Genomic DNA, 27,896 nt, shown 5'->3' with positions numbered 1-27,896 from the left:
CTCATTTTGACATTTTTAATGCTTTTCAGGTCTAAGGGTACCTCACTCTTTTAAGTGGGTCACGCGTGACAGAGGCCTCACCTGACCCCCACAGCTCGGCCATTCAGTTTCCTGTAATAAACTTTACATGAACGCTCGGTCCTTTCCACAGCCCCGGGAAGCGCAGCTGCGGAAAGGTGCAAGGCCCCGCACAGGGACAGAGCCGCTGCGTCAGTCAGACTTCCATTTGTCTGTGGGCCATTGTGCCCCCTTTATTTCACTTGAATAGGATTAAACATCTTGATGACCAGTCTTCAACGTCGTCAGGCCGTACGCTTTTCCAGTTCTGTGCCTGTGCCGTCTGCGCATCCACATTCCCCCCAAAACCAAGAAGACCAGCGAAAGGGGGGCCAGCGCAATCCCCCAGGAGAACGTGGCAGCTGCGGGAAGAAAGGTCAGGTCAGGGTCAAACGTTCTCACCAGGTAGGACAGTGCGTGCGGGTTTGGGGGCAGAGAGCCACTGGGGGTGGGTCCCCCCATAAATGCGCACTGAGCTTCAGAGTGCGTGTCGGGGCACCAGGGCCAGGGGCGTTGGAGGGCGGCCTCTGTGGCGTCATGGAAATCAGCAAAGGGAGCAGCACTTCATCTGAGAGAGAGAAGGGGCAGAGCGAGGGTCTGCCTCGCCCCCCCACTGGGCGGTGCTCACGAGCTGTTGCGTGGGTGGGCCTCAGCTCGCAACCGAGACGAGGCCGGGTTAGCTCTGCCCTTTCCCAATGAGCATGGATGTCATGAGGATTCAATACAGTCGCAGAGGAAAGAAAACAAACTGTGAAAAAAGAAGTCTAGGGGTGGAGATCATTGCTTGGACGCAGCTGCTTTATGTCCAGCTCCCTGGCTTCTGTGTGTTGTGAAAACATAGGGAGAGACTGTGAAGAAAAGTCAACGAGGAAACACAAGAACGTGAGTGCTGTCAGACACAGTGACGAAGAGGCCAGAATTCCACGTGTGTCTGTCATGCTGTCTATCATAGTCTGTCTAGGCATCCAGCAGCCAACACAATTTCAGACTATTTTCTCCAGGCGATTCTTACGCCCTAAAACCCAACAAAGCTTTAAGTGAGTGATGCTTCCATCTGCTGAGCGGCCATTTGAAGGCACCTGTGTGTCCCTGCGGTCAGTCATGGCCAGCTCAGCAAGAGGACACGGCTCTCATTACAGAATGGTTAGAGGTCCCACCATCAGGCTGGACAACCACAGTTCCTTTGGGTCACGAATCTGAGCCCTAGCAGTGGGCTCCGCTCTCTGTGGGACCTCCATTTCCAAGTCTAAACAGCCCCCAGCCCCTGTGGAAATGAGCTGGACTTCAGCTTTTGCAGCCACTTCAGTATGAGGGGCTGCGCAGGTGCCCCGCTCGGCCCTCCCCGGGGTGCCGGGGGAGCACAGGGACCTGAATGTCACCAAGCGGCTCCGTGAGCAAGGCTGGTGGCTTTCCTGTTGGAAAAAGGTTGTGTGGGGAGGTCTTCTCGGCCCGGAGACCTGGCCCAGCCCTCAGCTTTCCCATGACAGTCTGTCTGCACTGCCCTGGGCGGGGCCTGGAGCGGCTGTGTCCCCGCACATGCCCAGAGGTGTGGTGATGACCTCACAGCTCAGGCCAACTCTGGCCGGTCTCTCGTCATCTTCCAGGGCTGCCGACAGACCGCCGGCCGTCTCCTTCCTGCTCAGCTAAACTAAGAAGGCAGGGTTTTCTCTCTTCTTTTAAAATGTACTTAAGTGGGCACTGGGTTGATTTGCCTTTCGCTCTATTTCCTATTCACTGATGACTTTAACCCTAACGCTGCCTCGAGTCCTGGCTCTTGGGGGTAAGGTTTCTCAGCTTGGGGGTAAAGAACGTACCCCCTTCTCAAGGGGTCACAAGGGACAGCTGGTCCTGCTGCGCCACGCAGATCCACAGAGGACACAGGTTTTCTAGGGTTTATCACAGAACCATTTTATCTCTTTTCCAAAAATCTGCTTGCTATTTACATTTTTATTTGACTATAATCTCCTAAAACCAGCCTCCGCCCTACAGAAAAAATTGTAAAATATTAGAGATTTGTTCTAATTCCTGGAAACTTCCTACCCTTGTTCCAATATTAGAGATTTGTTCAACTAACAGGAAGCCCAAGGGACTTGCTGAGTGATTCTGGAGAACTGGCAGCCTTGCCCAGCACCCAGAGAACATTCCACACGCTTCCCGTCTGGGCGCCCGGAATACGTACCTTCTTTGACTGTGGTATGCAGCATCTGGAAACTCAGTGTGTTGTGAACAACACATTTAAAATCCGTGGTCAGATCCTCTCTGATGACTGGATCAAAAATCAGGGGCACTTCAATGTAGTTCGCGTTGTTTTCTGAGTATTCCCTGCGTGAGAAGGCGTTTGCTCAGGTGGGCGGTCAGGTCAGCCTGGCCTTACGCACAGACACCCAAACATGCCCAAGAAGGGCCCACGGTGCCTGCACTGATTTCCAGGTTAAGACAGTTAGGAGCACTGGCCATCCTACCAGTATTTGTTACTAATTTGGGAGGGTTTCTAAGTGGCTTCTGAAGGTAGGCGTGACACTGGGGACGAGGCGATGCTGGTCACTGTGACAGGACACTCGTTACAGGAGAGACCCCGCGAGCCAGCTTATTTTGGATAATGGGAATTTCATCTTTTACGGCCCTCCGTGAACAAGGAGCTAGGAGTGGAGCTGGATGTGTCTCACTTTGGGAAACTTGACTGTATCACCAACAACTATTTGCATATTGAAGGGCAGGGAGTTTCCAGAAATCTAGTTTTCAGCAGTGTCCCCTCCTCTCCTCTCCACTGCCAGCTCTCGCTCTGGAAACTCGAGTTCAGAGCGGAGGAATGTTAGTTTCGCAATGAGGACTTGCAAACAATTGTGCTAACCACACATTGTTTTATCCGCTCAATTGCACCAGAAAGGCCTTTTTGATAGGTCTTTTAAAAATTGGGCAATGGGAAGTTCAGGCTGCTTTCAGGGACTGACCCTATTGCTTTATAACTGGAACATCACATGGTCTCCCTCCCTCACATAAAGGGTCCTATTTACAAGATCTGATTGTTCTACTTTCAAAGGGAGAAACCCCTTTCCGAGGTGACTGCTTCTGAGAACAGAGCTCTTTCTCACTTTGAATATTAGCCTCCCTTAGACCGCGGCAGCCAGCGTGCCCTGGGACACAGGGCTCTCGGAGGCTGTGGCTGTTTCAGAATTTTGTAAGGGTTCGTGAAAATGTTTGACACTCAGGTTGCAGAATGGGGAATAGAAATATATTAACTCCAAGTATTTTTAATTGCAAAAATCAAGAAACAAGCATTTGATTAAACAGCTAGAAAATGCAACCTCAGTGACAAGCAGTTGGCTGCAACTCAGCTCTTATGTAGAAAGTTTGCTTCTAAGAACAGATGGTCATTCTGAGCAAACTCAACTTCTAAAATTCTGAAAATCCAACGGTTCATACTAGCAAAATTCTCCTTAATCTAGCATGTGTGCCCTGTTGAGAGGTTGGATGTGGCATCGTCTCTTTAAAAACGAGTGCAGCTGATGGAGGGCTCACGAAGCTCGCTGGCTGGCACACCCGCTCCCACTCACAGGCGCGGCCCCTCGCGCACGCGGCCGGCCTGGTAGGCGGCGTCGATGCTGGTGGCGTTGGCCATCCACCACAGCAGGGTGGTCGAGTGCGCGCCGCCTCCCAGGAACACCTTGCACGGGACCGTCAGCCTCGAGCCTGTGGACAGCGGACACGCAGACACGTGAGAAGCCGTGGACGCAGGGTGGGCCCGCTCCCCTCGCACCGCAGATCCGCAGATCCGAGCGGGACCCTCCCGTCTCCGCCAACACCAGCCGACTCCTTTCTTGGAAGGAAACGCCCCCTGGAAGAGTCCCTTCACGCGGCACAGCACCGGTGGTACCCAGGGTCTCCGGTCCCTCCCCGGCCCCCCGAGACACCCAGAGGCAGGGGCTTCCCAAGGCCACCCTCCTGCGAGCGCCTTCGCGCCCACCCACGCGGCTGGGCCCCGATCCAGTGGACACGGCCCTTCCCTGCCTCGCCGCCCCTCTCCCGCTTCCCGGGACCCCGTGCGGGAGGAACAGCCCCCAGCCTTTACAGGAGGTGCCTTGCGCTGGCCCTGCGCTCACTGCCCTGCCGCCCGCTGCCAGTCACGTTTTCAGTTGCCAAAGGAGAGAAGGGGGGGACCCTTTGCTTTTCCCTCGTGGGCGCTAGGCCCCCTGAGGCCTCACGCAGCCTTTCTCCCCCCACCTCCCCAGGGGACCCAAGACTCCTCAGCCCAGAGCCCTTGAGACGCCCTCAGCCCTCCCAAAAGGACAGGCAGCTCAGCGGGGGAGGGGGGGGGGAACCACCAGCTCTCCCAGGCCCCCAGTAACCTTGTTAAATATAAGCCGAACCTACACAAGAAGTTGAGAGGGAGGGAGGGAGAGATTGAAAGAGAGAGAGAGAAGAGGAGAGGAGAGGAGAGGAGAGGAGAGGAGGGGAGGGAGGGGAGGGGAGGGGAGGGGAGGGGAGGGGAGGGGAGGGGAGGGGAGAGGGGAGGGGAGGGGGGGAGGGGAGGGGAGGGGAGGAATGGAGAGGAGAGGAGAGGAGAGGAGAGGAGGAGGAGAGGAGAGGAGAGGAGAGGAGAGGAGAGGAGAGGAGAGGAGGAGAGGAGAGGAGAGGAGAGGAGAGGAGAGGAGAGGAGAGGAGAGGAGAGGAGAGGAGGAATGGAGAGGAGAGGAGAGGAGAGGAGAGGAGAGGAGAGGAGAGGAGAGGAGAGGAGAGGAGAGGAGAGAGGAGGAGGAGAGGAGAGGAGAGGAGGGGAGGGGAGGGGAGGGGAGAGGAGAGGAGAGGAGAGGAGAGGAGAGGCAAGGCCAGAGATTAAGGAATGAGCGTAGCCTACAAATGCTGTACAGAAACCAACACAGAACGGCCGGCCTCGGACACAGGCATGCCGAGCCCCAGCCTGGCCTTTCTCAAGCCACCGTGACCTCCGCAGCTTTTCCTGCTGGAAATGGGAGAAATAAGCAGTCAGACCTCGTGGGAGCCCCACTGGGCACACCGTTGTTCAGTAAGGAAGTGAGGGCTGGCCCAGACGCCCTGCGCCAAAGGGGGTGCAAAAGGGACCATCCTGCCCATCATTGCCATCACCCCACCAGCTGGCCAGCAATTCTGGCCACAAGAAACGGTCCACGAGGGGCCGCAGGGGCCGGTCAGCCTCATTGTACAGATGGAGCCCTAGGGGATGTGAGCGGAGCTGTCAGTGGCCTGACTGGTTTCTAGGGCAGATCCTGGTCTGGGAGGGTGTCACCCCCCCACACACACTACAACTGCTGCCCAAATGCCCCACGTGTTCGGTTTAGATCCTCTTAGTGAGGTTTTCATGAAGCACAGTCCACCTGTTTTAAACAACGCCATTTCTAATCACACTGGCACGAGAGTTGCCCTCACATTTGTTATTTCAGCCTCTCATCCTGGGTGCCAGACCCCCCCAGCACACACCACCCCCCCCCCCCCGTGTGCTGCACACCAGGGGCAGGTGCAGGTGCGGCCGGGCCCAGAGCGGGGGCCGCAGGCAGCCGGGCCCCAGGCCTTACCCAGGGAGGCCAAGATGGTCTGGTGCGGGGACAGCATCACGGGCACAGTCTCCACTTCTTTCCCTGCGACGGACGCAGAAAGGAGGTCAGTTAGGGCTTCGCCCAGCGGGTCAGGCCGTGGCCTAGCCAGGGGCCCGCTCTCCCCGTGTGGCTGTGCCTTTCCGAGAGAGAGAGGCGACTGGAGGGAGCCCCACACACATCCCCTCACAGCCTTCCTTCTGGGCAAACACTGGCCGTGCCCCTCTCCGGCTTCCTGGACGAATCCTTTCTCTGAATAAACCCCTGACAGCAACGCGCACACTGTCCCCAGGATAGGTCTGCCCAGAGTCCATTCGCCTAAATGTCTCCGGCCTGCACCGGCCCACCCGCTCCCCGCGGAGCCCTGAAGCCCATCTGGGGGAGGAAGAGGCAGGGCCATGTGACGCTGAGCCGCGTGGGGGAGCTCAGGCTGCCCACGGGGGCTTCCTGAGGAGGTAATCCCTTTGGGGGCAAAGGTGGTCTCCGATGAGTCAGAGCCCAGTTCCCCAAGAGGCAGGACTCCCAGCAGCTTGAGGAAAACTGGTCACCTGAACGGGGCGAAAAGATCAGCTTGGGGTGGGCAACCGGCCCATCCCGCCCCACTCGCTCCATCCTGGCTTCTTCCCTGGAGAGCACCGGAAGCCCTGACTGCACCGTCCCCCCTGCACACACACACACACACACACACACACACACACACACACACCCCGCAGGGCGCGGGGAGGCGGGGCGGGCAGACAGCTGGGGCCCTGATGCACCCTGCGTCTAACTTGGGTCGCACAGCATCTCCGGGGCGGGCCTGTGAAACACACTGCTCAGGTCCCAGCCCCCGCTCCCGATCCAGAGGCGGGGATGGGCCAGGTGTGGCCTGTCTGCCCAGTGCCCAGGGGCTGGCTGTGCCCTCCTCCCAGAGGCAGAGACCTCCCACGGGCTGCAGGTGAACAGGGGGTTGGCGCCCCCTGGTGTCCCTGTGCAGCACAGGAGCAGGGAGGCCCTGAGCATCAGCTCCCTGTCCCCGGGGACTGAGTGGAGATGCAGGCACCCTCACAGGACAGTAAAAGACACATAATCTAGTGACTTGTTTTCATGGGAGACAATGAAACTGTATCTCTGGGTTCTGTGGAAAAAGGCTAATCTTTTCCCCTCATAGGCCAATCATTCAACCTTAATATACCCCCAAAGCTCCCTGAGATGCCCTCAAAAGGCTCCAGTTGAGCAGCTATTCTGCATGTAATACAAAGGACGCAGCCTGTTTTCCAGGACGTGAGCACCATGTACACCGGCGCCATCCTGGGTGTCCAGCCTGGGGGGGTTGGCTCACTGTTGAACAAATAGTAAACACTGACTAATCCTGCTCACAGCATTTCCCCAGCAGAGTTCATGTAAACCCACAGGAACACTCACTATCTGAAATCCTGCTTTCACGGGCAGCTAGACCTGCCTCGGGGAGCACGCCAGGGGCAGTTCCCACTGGGTGTGCCACTGCCTCGCCTTCCAACAGAAACACCCAATAAACCCTAGTAGCAACACCTACAGACAGTCCTACAGACAGCCCTACAGACACCCCTACAGACACCCCTACAGAGAGCCCTACAGACAGCCCTACATAGAGTCCTACAGACAGCCCTACACACAGCAAACAGACAGCCCTACAGACAGCCCTACAGACACCCCTACAAACAGCCCTACAGACACCCCTACAGACAGCCCTACAGAGAGCCCTACAGACAGCCCTACATAGAGTCCTACAGACAGCCCTACAGACAGCAAACAGACAGCCCTACAGACAGTCCTACAGACAGCCCTACAGACAGTCCTACAAACAGCCCTACAGACACCCCTACAGACAGCCCTACAGAGAGCCCTACAGACAGCCCTACATAGAGTCCTACAGATAGCCCTACAGACAGCAAACAGACAGCCCTACAGAAAGCCCTACAGACAGCAAACAGACAGCCCTACAGACAGTCCTACAGACAGTCCTACAGACAGCCCTACAGACAGTCCTACAGACAGCCCTACAGACACCCCTACAGACAGCCCTACAGAGAGCCCTACAGACAGCCCTACATAGAGTCCTACAGACAGCCCTACAGACAGCAAACAGACAGCCCTACAGACAGTCCTACAGACAGTCCTACAGAAAGTCCTACAGACAGCCCTACAGACAGCCCTACAGACACCCCTACAGACAGCCCTACAGAGAGCCCTACAGACAGCCCTACATAGAGTCCTACAGACAGCAAACAGACAGCCCTACAAACAGCAAACAGACAGCCCTACAGACAGCCCTACAGACAGTCCTACAGACAGCCCTACAGACAACCCTATAGACAGTCCTACAGACAGCCCTACAGACAGTCCTACAGACAGCCCTACAGACAGTCCTACAGAGAGCAAACAGACAGCCCTACAGACAGCCCTACAGACAGTCCTACAGACAGCCCTACAGACAGCCCTACAGACAGTCCTACAGACAGCCCTACAGACAGTCCTACAGACAGCCCTACAGACAGTCCTACATGGAGTGTAGCAGCGGTGTTGGTGGCCGCCCAGGAGGCGCAAGCTTTCCCGATCTTCCCGGGAACCACTGCTGGGCCCCCCTCGTGGTGTTTTAGTCTCAGACTTGGAGCCCAGGGCCTCACCTTCCTCAAAATAATCCCTGCTTTCTACCTTTCACAGTGCCTCACACGTCTGCTTAGCCTGATGTTTTAAGAGAGTTGACGTATGTGTTTTCCTTTCACTCCAAAGACATTTAAGGAAACCCAGGTGCGCCCTAATTTGTTCTTTGCACGCTTGTGGTCGAACCAGGCAGAGAGGTGCTCGATGGCCGGCACTTACTGTGGACACGGAGCTTGATATTCCTCGTGACGTTGTACCGCGTGCCCCCGTGGGCAAAGGCCACGACACAGCTGTAACGGCCCGCGTCCTCCACAGACACATCGCGGATGAGTAAGCGCGTCGTTCCTCTCACACTTAGAAACCTCTCACTGTCTTGATCCAAGAGGACAGAATCCTTAGGGAAAATGTTTTTCAAAAGTTACACTCTGTCCTAACTTTCTCTCAACAGCTATGAATGGGAACAGTATGACCCATCGATGTGGAATTTGCAACCCAAGACTGGCCTTGCTATTTACTTTGCAAATATTGTACTTTGGACATAATTTTACCTCTGGTTTTGAGAGAGGGAATTTGTTAACATAGAAAACAAAGTTGCTGAATCTGTTTAAACACCATGCTTAAGGCACGTTTGCTACAGCACTGCGAGGGGGTGGGAAGAAGCTCTCTTCTTCAACAGACTAAACCATTGAAAATACAAATATCAGTCTGGCCTGACAGCTGCCCCTGGGCCTTGGGGGGGTCCCCAGGAAAGAGTCCTGCTCTATGGTCACTGCGACTGGGAAAGCAGTGTTCAGAAGAGATGATGTTGCTGTAATTACTTTACAAATTAATTCAATATTAGGAGTCTGTAGAGAAGTGGAAAAAATAGTAAGAAAAACTAAATGTGAGAAACGAGGCCACACCTTTCATAGGGACAAAAGATAGTGTGGCTTCTGCGGAAGAGCAAGGCCGCCAACAACACAGAAGCGGCTGAACAGGAGCTGATGAGCACAAACTGTTCTCAGGGGCGCACGTGCCAAGCCCGGTGCCTGAAATCATGCTCTGCTCAAATGAGTCATTTCAGCTCCTTACCGAATGGGAACAGACATAGCTGGAAGAGTTTGTTCCTCTCAATCTATTTAATTAAAAGGAGAGATTATTGTTCCTAACGTGAGGACAAATATGAACAAGCCCAGTGGGGCCAGCACAGTTCTCCCACGGCTCCGACCACAGGCTGCCTGCCAGCAGCGGGTGTGGAGCTCCTGGCTGAGGGTTTTGGCTTCGCCATCGCTCTGCTGTGTGCCCTTGGGCAAGTCTGACATTTGTGTATCTCTGTTCTCTAATCTGTAAAGTAGAGGAATTCGTCGTTTCTGCCTTGTTGTTGCATGGCAGCGAGTTTAGAACAGAACTGTGCACGGCACGCGCCCAGGAACAGTCAGCCTTGAGGAAGGGCAGGAGGATCACTGAGCACCCCGGGACATCCCGTCTGACCACTGCTGGGCCCCATGCGTCTGTCAGCCCCACGCGAGGGCCTCATGCTCCGCCTCGGGCTCGTGGCCGCTTCGCAGAGGGAGCAGGTGTCAGGTGAAATCAGCGGGCCACGGCTACACAACAGCCAAATGGAAGCACACAGGGCTCTAACGCAGAGCGGGGGACGCCGGCCCGTGCTCTTTCCTCTGCAGGCACGGCCTCTTACCTGCCCTGTTGACTCTTCCTAAACAGAAAAGAATCCAGTCCCTAATTGGGCGCCGATTTCATAGGGGCTGCTACTTCCTTCTACTTCCAGAACATCGTTTACGTGTGCAGCATTCACTGGTATAATATACATATATCTTGAAGTTGTAATACCAGTCAACTGGCTAACCCATTTTTTTTCTAAAAAGCCACATTTTAATAATTATGACAAAATTATAGATATTGTTGATTGAGATTATACTATAAAATTAGGTTTTTATAGATTGAGGAGTAACACATGTATTTCAAAAATGAAAGTCCCTAACTTCTTTTTCTCTTGCCCTCTGGAAATACTTTTAATGCCTTTGCAATTAGCAAAGCAGTAAAACATAAAAACATAATGTAACACTGACTTATAAAAATAGAAAGTGAATCCTTTATCCTCAAAACATCATTGTTGTTTCAATGTGTATTCCTCCATATTTTTAAATATATTAAACCATATTTTTACATAACTAGGAAATATAACATGTCATTTAAAGCCTTTAAACTATAGCAGTATTGTATTTTTCCTTCTATGTTTTGTAAATACTTATGATAGTCCACTGTTCCTCTGAGATGAAACTAGTTTAACCAGCCCCTCATGGCGAGCATTTTCTTGTTTCCAGTACCTTCTTAGAAGCAGTGCTTCAGTAAACATGTGAGTACATCGTGTAATATATACTTGTCTCATTTCCACATACGTTTTTAAATGGACCTAATTCTTGATTAAAGGGCCCATTTCTGTCCACGATTAAACAAGTAACTGTACTTTCCAATATCAGTCTACAGTCTGTGTCAGTACCGTTTCTGTGAAGGGCCGGATAGTGTGTGAGGCCCACAGTGTGCATGGCCTTGGACCATACCCAGCTCTCCCGCTGCAAGGGGAAAGGTGGCTGGTCCCAGTACAGCGTTACTGACGCACGAGAGCCGGAGTCCTGTTACTCACATGTCATAAGAGAGTGAGATTCTTTTACATTTTTTAGCCGTTTAAACACGTGAGGACTAGCCTCTCTTGCAGAAACAGGCGGCGCCTCCGTGCGGCCTGCGGCTGCGTTGCCCAGGCCTGGCCCGCCCACCAGGAGCTGACGGTAGTATTTACTCGGCCAGGCACGGGAGGAGGCGTGTTTGTACTTACTCCTTCCACCAGAAGTTGTGCACGAGTTGTTAAATTAACCAACAACTGTTTTCTGAATTTTAACAGACAAATAGAGTGGAGAGCTGTCTTTTTCAGCTGTTATTTACACGGGACTCATTGCATATCCTCAAATCATCACTCAAGAATGAGCCACATAAGGATCAATAGAGCATATTGACCATGGTCCTTTATAATTAAGGCCTTTTATCTCTTTCCCGTGGCAGTAAAGTGCACAGTAATTCAACACCACTTGTTGGAAAGGTACCTTGTACCACTGAATCTTCAGGTCAGTTTTGTTCTGGGTGAATTCACTCAGTTCAGGGCAGACTAAGGAGCCCGAGGCCGCAACGGTGAGCACCTGCGGGTAGGAGACGGCGGGCAGCGAAGCGTCTGTGTTCTCCAGCACCCTGAGGTCCAGGGCCATCTGGTCACAGTACGAGGCATTTCTGATTTAAAAGGGGAAAAGGTAATGAATGGCAAGGCAAAATAAACGTAAATCTAAATGAAATTAGGAACAATTTCCCTAATCCCGGTAAATTCTGCATTTTTTATTAGTATGGTGATACTTTGATCCCTGATCCTTTTGAATCCTTGGGGGACAAAGCAAGCACCACATCATAAATGTTATTCGAAATGACGATATAATCTGAATTTTTCCCAGAAGGCCCTTCACCAGCCTGATTGCCACACCACCACAGCCTACACCCGCCAGGTTCTGGGCACCTTGAGCCAATGCGCCTGCCTCCTGGGTCAGGGGACATGTCCTCACACAGGAAGTGCTCCTGCGGGCCACCGTCTCCTGTACAGAAAAGCCCTTTACTTCTCAGGGAGTCACTGTTAGCTGAAGTCTAATTTCAGAAAACTGCTGAGAACTGAGTATAAAATCTAGAGATGTTTGCATTCTGCCTGGGGGACACTAACTCAGTGCGTCTGTTTGTTTGGATTTTAATTTTTTGTTGTTGTTGGGATAACTGTAATCTCAATATCATAATCCTATCAACACCCTAGAACTGGGAAATGGCACAGGCAACTCGTGTTTAGAAACATGGAGGAGATGGCAGGTGACAGAGGATATGAACTACAACTAAGCTTTGTCGTTACCTCACTAGCTTTCTAGCTACCTGAGAGATTAACAAACATTTTATGCACAAAGAAATACAAAAAGTTAACTATCGCCTTGAAAAATGCACATCAAGGAGACATGAGCCAGGACCAACCTCCAGGGCAGCCCGTGCCTCCCAGCGGCTCCCTGATGTGGTGAGGAGGGCTGCTGGCCTGGCTGGGGCTGCAGGCATCCGCACTCATGCTCCAGCACCGGGAGCCAGAAATTATTAGTATCTCATGTTAAGGTGGGGAAATTACATATATGGAAAGTAAGCAATTTCCTAAGGCCATACAGCTGCTAAGAGGTCAAAGCAAGGTTGAAACCCAGCAGGGCCCTGAGAAAACCCTTGAATTAGGACTATATCTCTGGAAACACGCTTACTAGACATACTGAGAATCACAAACCTGTTCACATTATTGATAAAGTGATTCCCCTTGAGCAAGATACCCCATGAAAGTGCCCCAACAGAAAGAGGGGGAGTCATGCCATCGCCACTCTTATTCCCCATGGAGTGTGGTTTCCCCACAACAAAAGGGTGGGTGTCATTAGTGTTGTTCTCTACACACATCCATCCTCCCATCCTGCGCACATCCTGGCCCCACTGTGAGAGGGGCAGCTACTTGACTGTAGTCACTTCTACACCAGGGAGCCCCTCAGAGCATGCTTTGTCTTGGTACAGGGACCAACGTTCAGTCTGGGTCCCCAAGCATGTGCCCAGCCCTCCTGGCTTGCTGCCTGGGTGACAACCTTGCCCTGTTGTTTGAAACCCTGAGATTAAAGGGTCACGATTTGGCAGCTCGGCTCCCCCCGCCACCCCCCCATTGACAGAAAGGCCCCGTGGGTGCTACACCTCAAGACTTTAGGGCAGGGCAATCTCATGCCCTCTGGCTGTAAATGCCAAAGGGGATTGTGGCAACTGCTGGTGATTCTAGGTCCTTTGGATCCCAATCTTGGATGGGAAGAGAGTTTTAGCAATCAGCTAGCCAGTGGTCGGCAAACTCATTAGTCGACAGAGCCAAATATCAACAGTACAGTGGGGCCTTGACTTACGAGTTTAATTCATTCCGTGAAGGAGCTTGTAACTCAAATTACTCGTATGTCAAATCAACAGTGAACGTGATGCTGGGCTGATGTGGCATTCACTGTGATGTTCGCTGCGCCAACTAGCGGTGGGGTATCTGAAGCTGGCTTGTAACCCAAATTTTAGCTCGCAACTCAAAGCAAAAAATCGGCCTAGAGACGGCTTTTATCTCGAAAAACTCATTAGTTGGGACACTTGTAAGTCAAGGCCCCACAACGATTGAAATTTCTTTTGAGAGCCAAATTTTTTAAACTTAAACTATATAGGTAGGTACATTGTTATTAACTTAATTAGGGTCCTCCTAAGGCTTAGGAAGAGCCACACTCAAGGGGCCAAAGAGCCGCATGTGGCTCTCGAGCCACAGTTAGCTGACCATGGCACTAGGCAGTACGTGCTCAAAAGCTTGACCCACATACGGGTTTCCACTGCCCCTCAATTCCAGATCTCTACTTTTCTAGAAGAATGGGAAACAAAACAAGAATACTAGCTAGGATTTTTTAGTGAAGTGTAACAACCTTCTTTAAGACAAACATGACTTAGCCGTGTCTCCCTGATCGCTGCAGATTATCACTTCGGGGGCAGTAAGCATCGCCGCTGGAGAAAGTGCCTTCTCTGCGTCTGCTCTCGCCGCTGTGGCGCTCCCTGGACTAGACACTCCACAGGCTGCGAGTCAGACCCGCCCAGCACCCTCCTGGGCACAGAACTGAGGCTGGAATTGCCAAGGAATCAGACCAAGATGGAAAATGGGAGGGTTCAGGTTCACATCCCTGTCATCCTAGCTCCACATTTTATTCTTTTTTTAAAAACACACTTCTAGGTTTTCCTAGCAGTGCTCCTTAGGGGGGAAATGGGATTTTTGCACAAAAAGACACAAAACTATGTATTTATAACTACTGTGCAGTCACACATACATCTTCTTCCCTGGTACAGAAATGAGAGATGCTTGGCTTGCTTCCTAGGCAGGGTTCATTGACAGAAGGTCACACACACACACACACACACACACACACACACGTGCACGCGCGCCATCTGGGAATCTGGGACTGGGGCTGATGTTGCCTGAAACCCTCCTGTTCACTAGCAATCCCTTTGTGCTAAGAGTGTCACTTCCTTTGGTTCTCTGTCTAAACGTCAATACTCATGAATATGGCTTCTCCAGAAATAAACGAGTTTCTGAAGCCTGAACGAGTTTCTAAGCTGCCCAGAGGCGTGGGCTCCACTTCCCAGCCAGGCCAGCAGGCGGCCCTAGTCCTTCAGAAAAACTAGGCCAGGGAGTCGCCAACATCTCCAGCAGGACACCTATGATCTCTCTTTCACAAAGCAGCAAGGGCCAAGGTCATTCACCAGAGAAAGGACAGTCTTTCCAACAGGAAAACAGAATAGCCACATGCAACAGAATGAAGCTGGGCCATTACCTTAGCCATATATAAAAGTTAACTCAAAATGGGTCAGAGACCTAAACAGGAGAGCTAAAACAATAGAAATTCTTAGAAGAAAACACAGGGGAAAGCTTTATGACATTAGCTATGGCAAGGGTATTGCGGATGTGACATCAAAAGCACAGGCAACCCAAGAAAATACAGATAAATTGAGCTTTATCAAAATTAAAAACTTCTGTGCATTAAAAGAACATAATCCACAGAGTAAAAAGGCAATCATAGAATGGCAGAAAATATGGCTAGCATATCCCTCCCCCCTAAAACACACACACACACACACACACACACACACACACACACACACAGAAAATAGTAAGTGTTGGTGAGGATGTGGAGAAATTGGAACCTTGTACATTGCTTGTGGGAATGCAAAACAGGGCAGCCACTGTGGCAAACAGCATGATGGCTCTTCCAAAAGCTAACATAGATTCACCATATGAACCACCAGTTCCACAGATATATATATACCCATGCTCATTAAGTATTATTCACAATAGCCAAAAAGCAGAACAAATGTATTGATAACAGATAACCAAAGGTGGTCTATACTTACAATGGAATATTGTCTTAAAAAGAAATGAAACCTGGTGCATTGCACAACGTGAATGAACCTTGAAAACATTATACCGAGTGAAGGAAGCCAGGCACCAGAGGCCAAGTGCTGCATGACTCCACTCGCATGCGGTCCCCAGAGGAGTCAAACCCACAGCAACAGAGGTAGGGTGGCTGTGCAGGGGCTGGGGGAGGGGGATGGGAAGTGGTGGTTGTGTAATGGGAACAGAGCTCCAGTTTGGGTGATGAGAAGCTCGGAGCTGATGGTGGCGATGGCTGCACAGGAGTGTGAATGTGCTTAACACCACTGGGTTGTACAGTTTAATCCAAGACAATAAGAGAGGAATATGCTAATTAGCCATTATGCCCTGAGGCATAACAACCAAGAGCATCACCACCAGATCACGGATCAGCAGGAGGGTGGGCCAGCGAGGTACAAGTGGGCTGCGGAGAGCTACAGGAGGGGGCAGGGCAGCAAGCTATGAGGGGGGTGGGGGGAGGGGGGGAGCTACAGGAGGGGGCAGGGCAGCAAGCTATGAGGGGGGGAGGGGGGAGGGGGGGAGCTACAGGAGGGGGCAGGGCAGCAAGCTATGAGGGGGGGGAGGGGGGAGCTACAGGAGGGCAGCAGCGACCTACTGGCGCACGGATTTGTGTGCAGGGTTACTAGTGGATTACAACGGTAAATGTTATGTTATGCATGTGCTACCATAATTAAAGGGGGAAAAGCAACAGGACAAAGAGGGAGAGGGACTAGCCCTGTGGTCTCAGCTCCACACCAACTCCTGGGAGAACCTCATGTGGGAGCTTCATCCCTCACATGTAGATAAGCAGTTCTAATGTCTCCTCAGGTTTCAGGTTCTATCCTCGTGTTCATGTGGACGGAGCAGGAAACAGGTGACCGTGTCCCCTCCTGGAGCGTACATTCTGAAGGGCAGACCCAGGGGCAGGCTGGCCCTCCGTGGCATTCGGGAGAGCCAATTAATGTCTGACCTACAGAGCAGGCGAACTTTTTCGTTGGTAATTTTGTATGGCCCATGAATGATGTTATAGATAGCCAAATGCCCTTGGCAAGAAAAGGTTCCCCATCCCTGGGGTAGACAAACATGAACTACACACACACACGTGGCAGAGGAAGGAAATCCTGGCCAATAAGCAGAGTGTGACAGGGTGGCTGAGAGGTGATGTCTGCGCGAGGACCTAAGTGGGGGCCAGGGAGCCATGAGAACATCTGGGGTGGCTCTCGCATGGAGGCATCTCAGACCAATGGAGAGGACAGCAGGCTGCGTGCAGGCCCCACTGGAGCATGTGCACGGAGCCCCGCCCGCCGTGTCCCGGGCCTACCTGACAGTGCAGAGGTAGGTGCCTGAGTCGCCCTGCTGGGCGGGCACGATCCAGAGGTCACCATCCTGGACCCACACTCGCCCGTCTTCCCCGGGGGCCGGCCCGGCAGAACCGCTCTTGCACCAGGTCACGGTGCCGCGGGGGCTGGCAGTGGCCCCCAGCCAGTACCGCGCCTGGGGGCACCTCAGGACCACAGGCTCCCCTTCCACCTTGAGACTGGTTTTAAAATGCTTGCCGCGGTCCTGGCAGCTCCCTGCAGCCACTGGAGGAAGAGAGACCCATCAGTCTTGGTGGCTATCCCCTGGTGGCTCACCCAGGGGCACAGCACCCCCCTGACAGTGAGGCGCCCTCTGGGCCCTCTCACCGTCTTGTTATAATATAATGGTTTCAAAGCTCTCAAATGGCAACTTCAGGTTTACTATTCATTCTGATTTTATGGGGAAAGTTAAATCAGGTTCAAAAAAAATAATGGTGACAAAAAATAAAGATGAAAATGTTTGCCAGGCTTTTCACTTGGCCACTCCTTATTTTTAAAGTGGCTCTTAGCTGAGTTCAGACACAAAACCCAGCTTAGTCCCCACAGGGGTGTGGTTACAGCCCAAAGGCCCCGGATCCAGCAGGAATGAGGCTGCTCAGAGGAGCACCAAGATTGTCTTTGCATTGCATTTGTTTTCTTTTTATTCTATTTATCGAGGTAACATCTGTCTATACTAATAAAAGAGTAATATGCTAATTAGACCGGGAGACCTTCTGGAGACCTTCCGGACGTCCTTCTGGACAAAGCTGGGGGCTTGGCCGGCCTGCAAACCACCCCCAGGCCCTCTCCCAGGCCACCCAACCCCCCAGCCCAGGCTGCCCCACCCCCAGCAGGGACCTCTACCCCAGTGGGGCCATGGTCAGCCTGCAAACGGCCCTCAGTCCCTCTCTAAGGCTAGCCCCTCCCCCAGCAGAGACTCCCCCCACTCCAATGGGGGCATGGCCAGCCTGAAAACCACCCCAACCCCTTGCCCAGGCTGGTACTGCCCCAAGTGGGGACCCCCACACCAACTGGGGTGTGGCCAGCCTACAAACCCCCAGCAACCCCTCGTCCAGGCCGTTCCCATTCCCCAGCAGGGACCCCCCATCCCAACTGGGGTGTGGCCGGCCTGAAAACTGCCCCAGGCCCCTTGCCCAAGCTGGCCCCACCCTCTGAGGGGACCCCCACCCTGATCTGGAACCCCTTTCAGGGCAGACCAGCTGGCCCCCACCCATGCACCTGGCTTCTATCTATACTAATAAAAGAGTAATATGCTAATTAGACTGGACATCCTTCCAGACTAAGCCATGGTGGCGGGGCCAAGGCACAAGCAGGCCAGCAGGCAGGTGAGCGGTTAGGAGCCAGTGGTCCCGGATTGTGAGAAGGATGCCCGACTGCTGGTTTAGGCAGTCGGACATCCCCCAAGGGGTCCCGAATTACAAAGGGTACAGGCTGGGCTGAGGGACACCTCAAGTGCACAAGTTTTGTGCACCGGGCCTCTAGTATATATATAAAAGCCCAGTGACTGAAATAACTGGTGGCTATGATGAGCACTGTGGCAGCTAACCAGCCTGATCCAGCCCCCGATCAGTCGGCCAACCACCAGTGGTCCTCCCCCAACCCTCCACCGGCCCTGCCCCAGATCTTCCCCCATCAGAGCGGGCCAGCTGGACCCCACCCATGCACAAATTCATGCACCAGGTCTCTAGTTTTACTAGATTTACTGAGGCAACATTGGCTAACAACATTATATACATTCCAGGTATATGACATTATAACTTGACTAGTGGCCCAGTGCACAAAAATTTGTGCATTCGGGTGGGGGGGGGGTCACTCAGCCCAGCCTGTGCCCTCTCACAGTCTGGGATCCCTCAGGGATGTCCACCTTCTGGCTTAGTCCTGCTCCCTGGGGGATCGGGCCTAAGCTGGCAGTCAGACATCCCTCTGGAAGCCTGGGAGCCCTCAGGGGATGTCCACTTGCCAGCGGGGAGCAGGCCTAAGCTGCAGTCGGACATCCTTAGCACTGCTGAGGAGGCAGGAGAGGCTCCCGCCACCACCGCTGTGCTGGCAGCCGTCAGCCTGACTTGTGGCTGAGCAGAGCTCCCCCTGTGGGAGTGCACTGACCACCAGAGAGCAGCTCTTGCATTAAGCGTCTGCCCCCTGGTGGTCAGTGTGTGTCATAGTTACCAGTCATTCCCAGTCATTCTGCTGTTAGGGTCAATTTGTATATTACCCTTTTATTATATAGAATAGAGGCCTGGTGCATGGGTGGAGGCCAGCTGGTTTGCCCTGAAGGGTGTCCCAAATCAGGGTAGGGGTCCCCACTGGGGTACCTGGCCAGCCTGGGTGAGGGACTGGTGGCTGTTTTCAGGCTGGCCACGCCCCCAGGCCACCCAAGCTCCCAGCCTCTTCTTTTCATCTTTTTTCTTTTTTTTTTTCAATGCCTCCTTGAGCAGAGGCCAGGGTGGGCTGGAAGCAGGTATCTGGGATTTATTTATCTTCTATAATTGAAACTTTGTAGCCTTGACTGGAGCCCAGGGCCGGCTAGGGCAGGTGGGAAGCTTGGCTTCCTCCATCACTGGGGGCAATCCAAGCCTCCTGCTTGCTCCAGCTCCGTGGCTGCCACCATCTTAGTTGGGTTAATTTGCATACTTGCTCCTGATTGGCTTGTGGGCATGGCTTGAGTATAGTGGAGGGATGGTTAATTTGCATGCTTCTCTTTTATTATATAGTATATCTGTGTGCTCATTTGCATGCTCACCACCCAAAATCTAGTTTCCTTCCCTTACTATGTATTTGGCCGCTTTGACCCACTTTGCCCTCCCCACATCTGCCCCTCTGGCAACCACAGCTTGTTTTTTGCTAACAGCAAAGTCTCCCTAGATAAACACCTGCTTCCCCAGACAAGCCCTTCCCAGCTGAGAGTCCCTTCTTACCTGTGCATTCCTCAGGCTGAATGGTGAAGGCAGAGACACCCATCATCAACAGGTACAAGGTGAGCATCGTTTCCAGCAATGTCCAGAGGCCCCAGGGGCTGCGGCTCTGAGGCCCTGTACTTTGTAGCCTAGAGGAGGAGACAGAGGGTCACCAGGGACCACAACACCCAAAGGGAGAAGGTACGCCCCGGGCAGATGCTGGGAGCTTCACCCAGTAAGAGAAACCTAGACTTTTTAACAAGAAGACTCAAAATTTGGAGATTTGCTCCTCTGGAGCTGTCTTCACTGAACACACCTAACGTCGAATCCCACAGTGCTCCGAATGACCTTGGGCTGAACCTTCCATACCCTAGTGTCTCTCCCGGAGTCCCCTGCCCTCCCTGCCCTCCCAAGATGCTCAGGGCCTCTCCTCTTCCAGGTCTTTGCTCAGATATTGCCCCTGGTGGGGTCTTCCTGACCTCCCGTATGAATGGACACCACCTCCTGCCCCAACGCTCCATGCTGTGCTTCCTGCTCTGTTACTCTCTAGGGCACTCATGATCCATCTCCCCTCTCTCAAAGGTAAGCTGTACGTGCACAAGGATCCTACTTTATCTTATTCACAGTTATATCCCTCCCATTTGTTGAATGTCTAAATGAGTGAATAGTGGTGAAGGCTCGGGGGGGGGGGGGGGCCTAGGATGAGTCAATGGGGGGGACAAGGGGACATGTGTAATACTTTCAACAATAAAGATTTTTTTAAAATATATTTTTATTGATTTCAGAGAGGAAGGGAGAGGGAGACAGAGTTAGAATTGGCTGCCTCCTGCTCACCCCCTACTGGGGATCGAGCTCACAACCCAGGCACGTGCCCTTGGCTGGAATTGAATCTGGGACTCTTCAGTCCGCAGGCCAGTGCTTTATTCACTGAGCCAAACCAGCCAGGGCTAATGATTTTTTTTTAAAATGAGTGAATAAATCACTACAAGTCAAAAGGTCCTCATTTTACTTGTCAGAGAACGTTTTCTATAGTCCCTATAGGATTCCTCCATATGGTTTAACTCTTATATTACATACAATCTGACAAGCGCTGAGGTAGTCTATTCATTGCTAAGTCTCTGATGTAGGGCATCCAGGGGAAAAGCAAAATGAGGCCCCAAAACTGAATAATGTACCAAGTTTGTGAACCCTCCTCCTCCCCATAAATGTCTCCAAGATGATCAAATGCCTCTGTCATTCCCTGTAGCCCCTCCCACTCTGTATCACAATGCCTGTTATTTCGGAGAGCCATTGCCACAACTCTGCTAACAAACCACCCAAAACTGAACGGCCTAAAGCAGCATAATTTATTCTTGCTCACAAGTCTGGGGTCCGATGGAGCTTGGCTGACCTAGTTTAGGCTAGGTTAGGTGCTGGAAACCATTCATTGTCTTCACTAGCTGAGTTTAGACAGAGACCTCCAAAAGCTAGTAACCTTTGAAGTCCTAGCAAAGGTCAGGACTGTGCACCACCCAGTTAATTTAGGTAATGGTAGTTGAAGCATCATCCCCACCTTAGTTCACTTAATTCCTTAGATACTTGTGTAGATCCTTGTTGATTATTGTTGATCAGATACTCTGCCTATTCCTGGAAATTGTCTACTGATGAGCTAATCAGATACTCTGTCTATTCCTGGAAATTGTCTGCTGATCTGTGTGTCATTGAAACCTCCTTACCCTAAGGGCTACTCCAGATCAGTAAAAGATTGGAGCGGCCTGAGCATCAGTGGAAGTCCTTCAGGACTTGCCCGCCTGGTCCCCCAATATTGCAAAATTATCTCATGTCATCTCTCTCTCATTTGTGTGTGGCCCCTCTTTCAGATACCGAACCCTACTCCACGCAGAACGTGGAGGGAGTCTTACACGACAGTTAGGCTTGGCGCCAAGCTTCAGATGGCATCCACGTGGCTCTCACCCTCCTTGGACAAGTGTCTCCTGGGAGATGACCTCATGTGATAGCAAAGCACAAGCAAAGTGAGCAAAAGCACTCACAGCTTTGCTCAGGACTAGCTCACTCTTGTCTGCCCACATTCCATTGGTCAAAGCAAGTCACATGGCCAAACCTGCCATCACAGGGGTGGGGAAATGGCCCCACCTCCAGTGGGAGGAGTTGCAAAGTTACACCAGGAGGAGAAAGAAATGGGAGCAGCCATGCCAATGGCCATACCTGCTTCTTGTCTGGCCCCCCGTGGGTAGGGACAGCCTTGAGGACTGAGGCACTGAGGCCCAGTCTCCATCATGACCTTCATGGCCTACACAATGCCCAGGCCCAGAAAGTACCAGGCAATAGTGATGACTAAGAGTCTAATAGGAAGTTGGGAGTGATGAGTAAATCCAGAACCAACCCCTACCACCACCCATCCCCCATTTCCCGGAAGGAGTTTGACTTGTTCTCCACCCCTGGAACAGATGGGATTCTCAGTGGCTCACAGCACACCCAGATGGCTCCTGATGTCCAGGGCAGGGCTGACCCCTGCAGAGTGGCCCTGTGCTCCAGGAGCCTCCCTCAGCAGGGAGGCACAGCAGAGGCACGGCCTCAGAGCTGCGGCTTAAACCCCACTCCGTGATGAGGAGCAGTGATGAAGGTGGCAGAGAGTCTCCCCTTATCTGGGTGTCTGCCCGGGCTATCTCCCCTAAGCTCTTCCTATGCTGCATAGGCCCGTCCTCCGCATGTTTCTGAAAGTTAATATTCCTTAACTTTACCTCTATCCCACCCTCTGGCTCATCAGGCCACCTGGTTACCAAAAAGGTCCTATCAGCACTGACCAAGCTGCCTGTGCCTCCGGACGCTCAGCGTGCCGTGTCCCCCGCTGCGCAGGCCTCAGCCCGGCTCACTGGGTCCCTGGGAAGGATATGAAAGGGGCAGGACTTCCACGCACCAGACGTAACCAGCACTACGCACCCTGACACTAGTAAGTGAGTGAAGTCCAAATGTTGATACAGGGACTGGTGTAACAGTGACAGCTATTGTGCTAAACACAGCGTTTCTTCTCCTGTTTACCCCGTGCTGGGAACAGTATGCCAGTTTCACAGATCGTATAGTAGAAGAGGTTAGAGGTTCCGTGTCTTGGCCAACACCTGACAGCTAGTAAATAGGGATGGAGTTTAAACCCACAGCCCTCACACTCCAAAAAGAAGCTTCTGTGGCAGGTGCCATAGTTTCCTCCTCCATCTGTCCTCCCTGCTTCCCCAGTAACAGCCACCAGGCCCTTAGCCAAACAAATCACCATCCCACACAAAGACTGCGTTTCCCATCCTCTCTTGCAACTAGGAGTGGCAACATGACAAAAGCAGGGTCAATGAAATGCAAGTGGACATGGATGGCCCACCTGGAAGTCTACTTGAAAATCTCCACCACTCCTCCCTCCCGCGGCCTCGGCCAGGGGAGAGCTGGCTTGCAGCACCACCTTGGGCCACAGCTGGGGGCCCCTTGTTGAGAGTGATGGGGTGCAACAGAGGAGGGTGCTGCCTTTACATGCTCAGGTTTTCTGTCCTGCACAGCAAACCTAGCCCCTGTGTGCTAGCCTCTCAGAGTTCAGGAAAAAGACCGGGGTAAGAAGCCCTGCGGGTGCGGGTGCTCAGTGGTGTCTGATGATTGACAGGCAGGAGGAGCTGTGCAGCCGCCTCTTGGAGGAGAGCACCCCTCCCCCAAGTGCAGGTTCGGGCTTGGCCGGGACTATGTGAGGGTTTGAACCATGTTCAAACGCATTTTTCCCCAGAAAGTCAGGCTGCACCCACTCAGGGCAACTGCTAGCCCAGGCTCCACAGAGCAACAGAGCTGGGAGCCTGGGAGGCCTAGTCCTAGCCCTTTCTCAGTGCGGGAAGCGAGTGGGCTGTTAACCCCCTTCTCACAGTCACACATCTGGCCAGGGTTAGAAGTAGAGGTGCTTCAACAAGGACCCTGTCCCAATCAAACAACACTCTCCAATGCCCCTCTCTCCGCCCAGACCCCCTCCGCCCAGGCCCCCCTCCGCCCAGGCCCCCCGCCCAGAGAATTGCCTTGGTTTCTCTCTGTGGACTTTGGCAAAATAGCAGCTTTCCTGTGACCTTTCCAGGAAGTAGCCTCAGACAATAACCACAAACAGGTGGCAGCGATTGTTTTCAATAATCAAAGCCCCCGAAAGGCTGCAGCCCAACCCCGTGTGGGAAGCCGTCAGCCTTCGCAGAGCCCGAGGAAAAAGAACTTGTTTGCAGAGGTTTGCACCAAACACTGTGTGCCTGGCCCACTTTCCGTAAATGTCTTTGAGTTACAGGCAATGCTACATTCCTGCTTGGATCCGATGGCCCTTCTTACTGCAAGAAAGAAATGTTAGGGCAGCTCGTTCCAAGTGTTTGAGTTACAGTTTTATCCTTGTTCATGGTTGTCTTGTTTTTGTCAGATAAGTATGTTTCTCCACACTCGGTGTAAAACCACAGAGGAATAGTACGACGAAAGCAGGGCTGGGAATTTTTTAAAAATGACCCAAAATGTGTGACGAGCTGAAAGACGGAGAGAAAAATGCAGTAAGTGGAGAGCGATGGTGCAGCCCGCACCGGCGGGGACGCCCCAGAACACTGCACTTTGCTTTCTGTCTCCACCTTTTTCTGAAGAGGTTGAGATGCTGCGCAGAAAACTGAGTCAGGTGGCACCGCCGCCCGAACCAGGGGGCGGGCCCTAAACATTCATGAAGGCCAACAGCCTCGGGCCTCAGGCACAGCACCGCCACCACCAGCTTGTGAAGTCAATTCCTAAAAACCCAAACATGTTTCAGGCATGTGGTGCCAACCTGAAGCCAGGGGGGAATAAATACTTACATCCAAACGAAGCTTGGAAACATGTTTAAATGCTAAGGTAAAGCAAAATATAAAGTGTTTCGAGCTAAGTCTCTGGACAGCACAGAGGGTGGGAGGTTGGGGGTAGGGAAGAGCCCCCGTCATTCGCTTAATACAATTCACTTAATATGCATTCCTGCTGCTTTGACAAAAGCTCCTGCGTTTATTGAATTTAGAGTCCCATCTGTGGTTGCCTTGGCAGGGCCAGACCAAATGATTGCTGGGCCGTATATGGCCCGCGGGCCAGACATTCCCCACCCCTGCTCTAGGGAAAGATATGACCACTTTGAGGCAGCTTTTGCTGACAATTGTCCTGGCTCAAAGAACTCTTAATGAGTCATCTATGAACTATTTTTGTTCTTTAAAAAAGACAGGAGCCAGTCCCCGCCCACCCCGGGCGAAGGGAGTGCGGGGCAGCACTGTGGGCTCTCTGGCTTGCGTGGCCGGGGCCGAATGGGAGCGTCTCGGGGCCCTGACTCTGGTGGAGCTGAGGACACAGTGACTCAAAGGGAAAACCTGGACAGGTTGAGACTGGGCTCCCCCAAGGGCTACACTCTGTATATTTTACTTTCTGCCAACAAGTACCTTACTCCCTAAAGCCATCCCTGTCAAATCTTCTGAACTCGACTGACTTCTTCCCTAAAACCACTGAGTAAGAGCTTCAAGAAAACAGCTCATCTTCCAACTCCTTCACATCCTCTGCTCACACACTGGGTTCCCATGGAAGCGGAGTTATTCAGAGCCTCTGAGCTGGACCATCAAACAAAGACACTTTTTTACAAACTTTCTTCTCCATCAGCCTGCCCACAGGCTAAGCCCGACAAGACCCCCTCCTCACCCCCACCCCCCGGACCCCCCGAGTGCTGAGGTGGGCACTCTTGGCACCCGGGAGGCCCTCGGCACCCACCACACACAGCCAGCAAGCTTCAGGTCCCCGGCCTGTATGCATAAGAGGGATTCGCCGCTGAGCTCAGTGTCCAGTGAGCACCCGCCCTCGATACAAACAGGAAGGCATGGAAATAGACTCAGATACCTCCATTAACTTAGCCGAGCCACAGGGCTGATGGAGTGACAGCCAGATGCAAGCCTGAGCCTACACGGTCCTGCCTTGATACTCATCCTCTGTTCGGCCATGAAGCTCAGCAGCTCACCCAGACAGTCTTCCCGAGCCCAGCATCCTCCATAGCGGCCAAGCCACCCTCTTAAGATGGACTCTTCCAAGTCTCCAGGAGTACTCGTGGTCAGAAACTTCTCTGTCCTTTTGAAATACAAAATTTCCTTCATGTGAGCTCTACTTCTTGGTCAGCTTCCACCCCAGGCCGGCTCAGAAGTCTACATATTGCGGAGCCCTGAGACCTAGGGAGCCTGCACAGGGAGCGTTCTGGGAAGCAGGTGGACCGGAGAGTCTGGCGGAGTGGTCAGGAGGGCCCGCTGTCTCCGTGGCGGCCGGACGGGTCAGTGCCAGCAGGCAGACTGTGCGGCCTCTGCGAGGCCCTGGCTGCTGATCCCTGAAGCGGCTGTGGCCTGATGTGCATCAGGAGGGAAGGTGGCATGTGATGAATAAAGGGGTGACCACCGAGTCGGCAGGAGAAAGCACTTGACGAGTGTTTGCCTTCAGCAGCATGTCCGGAAGAGGCCCCAGAACGCAGGCGGAGTGACTTACTCAGAAGCACAGCTAGCAGACCCCAAGGAGGCATCAGAGCACCCAGCCTGCGTCGGACTAACTCCTGCGAGGGGCCATCACACTCCCAGAGCTCCCTGAGACAGCCAACACCTCAGCAAACACCAGGCACTACACTAGAAAGCGGGCAACTCTACCCAATGGAACCACAGCTGATGTGAACATCCATGTTATAGAAGGACTAGAGGCCTGAGGCACGAAATTCGTGCAAGGCCTTGGCCCCCGCCACCACTGCTTTGTCCAGAAGGAAGGACGGAAGGAATCTGGAAGGATGTCCAGTCTAATTAGCATATTACGCTTTTATTATTATAGATGTTCAACATGTAAACACACACACACACACACACACACACACACACACACACACACACAGCCTACCACGGAATGCGGATGCTTTCATTCAGACGACACAGAACAGGAGACTGCGGCTGGTGCCCTCCTTGCTGTGAGCTGGCTCTGAGCCGGGCAAGCCACAGAGGCATTTACCGATCTGGGTCACAGTTTCTTCATCTCTAAAAGGCAGGGGTTGGGCTGCTGGAGTCACTGCACCTCCAGGCGCACAGCCCTCTGCTCCAGCCTGGACGTGAGCTTCGTCTGAGCCCTGAGCACCGCTGTCATTTCCAAAGCCTCGAATTGGGGGCTTCATCGGGTAACCGCCAATGGGTCCCCCACTCACTCACATCCCCAGACAGCAAAGGCAGAGCAGGACTCCAGGCCCTGATTCTCCTGAGCGTCCGCCTTGCAGCTGCTTGGGCTGCTCACTGAGTGACACTGATTAGTCACTGGGCTGGGCGCTGGCAGGGACAGGGGGCGGGAACAGGTGACACCCGCAGCCGAGATGCCTCAGCCCCTGCAATCAGAGTGGCAAACACCTCAGACATCCAAATTATCCATGAGCCACAGAACTTGCCCATTGAACTGCCACAGTCAGAAGAGACAAGGACCAAGCTCTAAACCGCCGGGCAGATTAACCAGCAGGTCCAGGTGTGTGTGCTCCCCTCACCGGGCGCCCCAGGCCTCTCAGAGCCTCTTCCCCCGCGTCCAGGTGGGCGTGGCTCACCGGCTTCTACAGATGCCGCAGCAGCAGTCCCGGCCCACGTGGCCGCCGCCTGTGCCCGCGCCCATCACCCACGGGTCCTGCTCACTCCCCGAACGCAGGCCAGCCTGGGACCCAAGTCCCGCAGAGGGAGGCCGGTGAAGCCAGAGCGACATCGGAGCAGCCACGCAGCTTCGCCTGCCTTCCCTGGGACCCTTGCCCCAGGGAACCAGCCACTTGTGAAGGGAACCGGGGCGTGCTGCGAGGGACTCCCCGCTCGCACACAGCCCCCAGGACGCCCCCCAGAGGCACCAGCAGTGCCGCCAGCAGACTGCCCACCGAGAACCACTGTTTGAACTCAGCAGGACCCCGTGGCGCAGAAGGGTCGCCCAGCTGAGCCCCCGCAAATTCATGACATACAGAAAATGTGAGTTAGAATAAAGGTGTGTTTAAGCGACTCACTTGAGCAGCCATTGTTATGCGCGATGGGCGACCAGAAATGCTCAATCCAGAGCAGATTCGAGGCAGCAAATGGGAGCCGGGACAGGACTGGCGAAGAAACACAGAGAAGAGGCCGCCAATGGACAGTAACAGGGAGACAGGAAAACTGCAAGGACAGATGCAAGAGCCGAAGGCCACGGGAGTTCAGGCCTTCAGAGCAGACACAGAGGGCCCCCTCCTCACGGTGCCCTCCGGGGGTTGGGGGGTCAGGGTGTCGGCACAGACAGCTGGTGCGTAAGGAGCCCGAGCCATGAAGAGCAGGGGAACTTCTGTCCAAAGCCTGCGCCTAGGAGGGGACAGTGT

The 27,896-nt window shown here is 53.2% G+C and overlaps 1 protein-coding gene across 1 annotated transcript; it reads right to left on the bottom strand.

The window, feature by feature from the left end:
- IL1R2 (interleukin 1 receptor type 2) lies at positions 1-26,843 on the bottom strand. Its single transcript, XM_036355258.1, is given in 11 exon segments — positions 1-419; positions 2,237-2,379; positions 3,612-3,747; positions 5,607-5,669; positions 8,466-8,640; positions 11,342-11,522; positions 16,595-16,856; positions 19,547-19,674; positions 26,435-26,490; positions 26,493-26,629; positions 26,632-26,843. Coding segments are annotated over 11 exon segments (1,473 nt in total). The 5' UTR covers positions 26,675-26,843; the 3' UTR covers positions 1-270.
- Between the last annotated feature and the right edge of the window lie 1,053 nt (positions 26,844-27,896).

Source organism: Myotis myotis, unplaced genomic scaffold, assembly GCF_014108235.1.
Source record: "Myotis myotis isolate mMyoMyo1 unplaced genomic scaffold, mMyoMyo1.p scaffold_m19_p_22, whole genome shotgun sequence".
Classification (NCBI taxonomy): Eukaryota; Metazoa; Chordata; class Mammalia; order Chiroptera; family Vespertilionidae; genus Myotis; species Myotis myotis.
This window is presented reverse-complemented; position numbering and strand designations above follow the sequence as displayed.